Source organism: Phalaenopsis equestris, unplaced genomic scaffold, assembly GCF_001263595.1.
Source record: "Phalaenopsis equestris unplaced genomic scaffold, ASM126359v1 Scaffold000224, whole genome shotgun sequence".
Lineage (NCBI taxonomy): Eukaryota > Viridiplantae > Streptophyta > Magnoliopsida > Asparagales > Orchidaceae > Phalaenopsis > Phalaenopsis equestris.
Genome location: NW_018164666.1, coordinates 5,825,376 through 5,829,047, shown reverse-complemented (window position 1 = coordinate 5,829,047; position 3,672 = coordinate 5,825,376). Strand labels below are relative to the sequence as shown.

Genomic DNA, 3,672 nt, shown 5'->3' with positions numbered 1-3,672 from the left:
GACCAATTCGACCGATAAGGGTCTCTTATCGTCTGACAAGTCTTAGTCGATCGCTTATGGTCTGAATGAGTGTTTCTCATCAATCGTTCTGAAGACTGATGACTATCCCTCAGAAACTTTCTTTTGTTATCTTATGTCGATCGCATGGGTAAGATATTTTCTTCGTTGCTGCAGAATTGAAACGATCGTCTATTGCTACATTCGATCAGTCGTGCTTCCTTCCTAGGTCTCTTATCTGTTATGAGATTCGTGCATACATATTTTTATGTGTACAATAGCACATAATAATTATTTATAAATCAAACTATCATTATAAATATATATTTTCCCAAAAAAATCAACATGAATTTTTTTACAATTATCATATTTTAAAAATTGTTAGGAAAAAAATTTTTTTCCTCATAAAATTTTAATAAAACTTTAAAAAAAATAGTTTTCAAAATAAATTTATGACGATGATTTAAAAAATAAAACAAATTAAAAATCATCCCAAATAAGCCATAAATTTTTAAATTTACTCATAAAAATGGCACAAGGATATTATGACTTCCCGATCCCTCTTATTCCGCTAGACTCCTTCCACGTGTTGCCTTAAGATGCGTGCGCAGGGTCGTCATCCCATTTCCCTTGCGTGTGGTCTTTTTTAGTTTCCAAAAGAAGAGCTCCAAGCGCAGCGTGGCAAGAAGATAAAACCAAAATCAATAAATTATTATTATTTTCCGTGGCCGGTAATCAAATCCCTAATAACACCCTCAGTATAATTAGACATCTAAGTACAGACAATCCGCGTCCACAAGAGCGCTACAAGAAACCAAAGCGCCAGCCCGCCTGCCCGCCGACGAGAGCATAGATGGAGAGGAGAGAGGAAGGAAGAAAACCGCCGCCGCAGCCCCCGGCGACGGCCGCCGGAAGGAGGGAGAAACAGTTCAGGGGAGTGAGGATGAGAAAGTGGGGCAAGTGGGTGGCGGAGATAAGAGAGCCGAACAAGCGGTCGAGGATATGGCTTGGATCCTACTCGACGCCGGTAGCGGCGGCGAGAGCTTACGACACCGCCGTGTATCTCCTGAGAGGACGCTCGGCGCGGCTTAACTTCCCGGAGGAGATCGAGGTGGAGGAGCCGACGGGAGATTTCGGCGGCGGAATCACGGCGGCGTCTATTAGGAAGAAGGCTTCGGAGGTCGGGGCGAGAGTGGACGCTCAGGTGGGCCGCTCTGCAGGCCGGTGTGCTGCCTGCGGCAGCGGCCGCGGCGGTGGCGGTGGCGGCTCCGCCGCCTTCGAGGTCTTGGAAATATCCGGACCTTAATTTGGAACCGAGCCCTGAAACTTCCGATGAGGATTGATGATGAAAGTGGAGTTATACAGGATGGATGGAGGAGAAGAGGATTTTATATCCTTGAAGAAGGGGTTGTGGAGGAGGGGATCTTCGGAGTTGTTCGCCGGCGACGGGCACGGTGGAGTGCTGAAAAGCGAGAGAACTGCTTCAACGCGGTGGTTCTTAGTTTCCTTTCCTCTGTAAATTCCTCACCTTTTTCTGTTAAAAGAACGATTTTTATTAAGTACAGAGAGAGTAAAAGAAGCTGTTTTGAGCTGCAAACTGTGAGTTTTTCTTCCTTGTTAGCTGGAATCCTTCTTCTTTTTTTGTCTATTATAGCCGAAAATAGGGATAATTGAAGCTGTGCGGGAAACGATGGGTCACGGGTGCGGTAATTGATTACACAAAATTGGACTCCGGAATAAGAAATTAAAATTGCAATTTTTAGAAAAAAATTGCATATACAGCACCTAATTCTTATGCATTTAGCTGTCTCCCATTCAAATCTTAATTTTTATCATCTAAGCACACTTACCTATGTCTAAAATCCACCTTTCTATACATGGGAAAATGTGCTTTTGGTGTAAAAATCAAAATTTTGATGTTCAGATAAGTAAATACATAAGAATTGGGTGCTATGTGTGCAAATTCCCCCTTTCTTTTTAAGTGTGTTTCAGTTTTAATGTTATTAAAATATATAGTATTCACTATATGTCTATTTAAAATGATCAAGATTTAGACTAAGGTACTTGAGTTGAGAATTGCACATACCCAAACCACTCTTCAACCTATAGTCTTTAGTAAAAGAAATAACCATAATCAGTAGCTCGAAGAAAGGCTGGTAAACCGGGGTTAAGTTAGTTGATGGGTATTTTGATGTTGAATTTATTGAAAGGTGCTTGGTAGCCATCCAATGGTGATTGCTTGATTTTACTTATTTACCAATTTCTTCTTATAATACTCATATGGAGCTCTTAGCTAAGAAGAATTCACCTTATGATGATTCTATGGTGGGCTACATAACATTTATTGAATCCTACATTAGTTTGAATTTTCTAATGTCAACCTCTAACTCATGCCTATCACTAAAAAGGTAATATGACATACACAATAAGAGGAGCACACACCCCCTCTCAATTTTTCTATATGTTTGATTTCATGTAATCGTATAATTTAATACGTATTTTATGATTCACTTGTTGAGTCTATAAAAATAACATTTATTTTTTGTTCGTCAAATTGTAAGCTTTGGCCTAAGTTAGAATAGACAAATTCAAAGTAGTAGTCTCCCTTTGTTTCCATGAGGCTTTATTGTTATGATTTGTCATTCTTGTTTGTTTGTTGAACCCTTCTTACATGAAATATAAGTGAAGTTAATCTTTTTTATAATTATTATTGTCCAATATGTACACTCATCAAAATATTCTTTGATGGCTTCAATTTAATTTTGATATTTTCAAATCAATTTGAAACTAGTTCTAACTCGATAATTTTCTTTTTTATTTTAGCTATTTCACCAAAATCATGGAAACCCAAAACTATTTTAAAATTAGTCAAGTTTTATTAAAATTTTATCATGATGTAATTTGAGTGTGAATTAAATGATTATTTTTTAGTTCATATTTTTAAAATATTTTTAAAAATATTTGATGCTAGAAAAATAATGAAAGTTGGCCTAGGAAGTTCCCTAGGTCATGAGGAAGAAGTCAAAAGGAGATTTTGCAAAGAAAATAAGGGCATCTCATCCAAATGATTTATTTTAAATTGATGCTGCATAAATGGACCCTTTATTTGACTGGAGACATATGAAGTGGGTATCACTTGAATGTAGGCCTATGTGGCAAATAGAAATGCTACGTGCCTCCAAAGCTGAAGAAAGTAGAAGAAAATAGGTTGCACACCATTCCTCTAAAGACTTTAGTAATTTGATTTTATTGACCCGTGTATAATTCTTGGTTGTTAGACCCATTCAATGTTTTGTGATAGCATATGGGTGAAAAGATGAATTTAACTTTTTAATGTTAAATAAAAAATATATATACATAAACAAAATAATCGATTTTACAACAAATAATATGATTGTTTTTAAGTTGGTGTAATTAAAACTCTTATGATCTTACAAGATGTGCATAACTTAGCCATGAAGGTGAAGAAACAACACCGTAGCATTTATACACTCCATTTTTCCAATAGGGTCCGACTATAGAGTCTGATAGTAAGAGCACACCAACTAAAGTGCCAATACTTGACCTTCATAAGAAAAAACCAACACAAAAGGAGAAAAAGGATGAATTAGGCTAGCAGCCCCAAGGCATTCCCGATCATGAAGTATTTCTAATATCATGAATATGCACATATTC

At 37.2% G+C, this 3,672-nt stretch overlaps 1 protein-coding gene across 1 annotated transcript in view; it reads left to right on the top strand.

Moving 5' to 3' along the window:
* The first annotated feature begins 688 nt into the window (after positions 1 to 688).
* LOC110023294 (ethylene-responsive transcription factor 4-like) overlaps positions 689 to 3,672 on the top strand; it is a 3,919-nt gene continuing 935 nt past the window's right edge. Inside the window, exons 1-2 of the mRNA XM_020722614.1 lie at positions 689 to 1,279; positions 1,363 to 1,556. Coding sequence (XP_020578273.1) covers positions 851 to 1,279; positions 1,363 to 1,556 — 623 coding nt within the window. The 5' untranslated portion in view covers positions 689 to 850. The remainder of the gene's footprint in view (positions 1,280 to 1,362; positions 1,557 to 3,672) is intronic.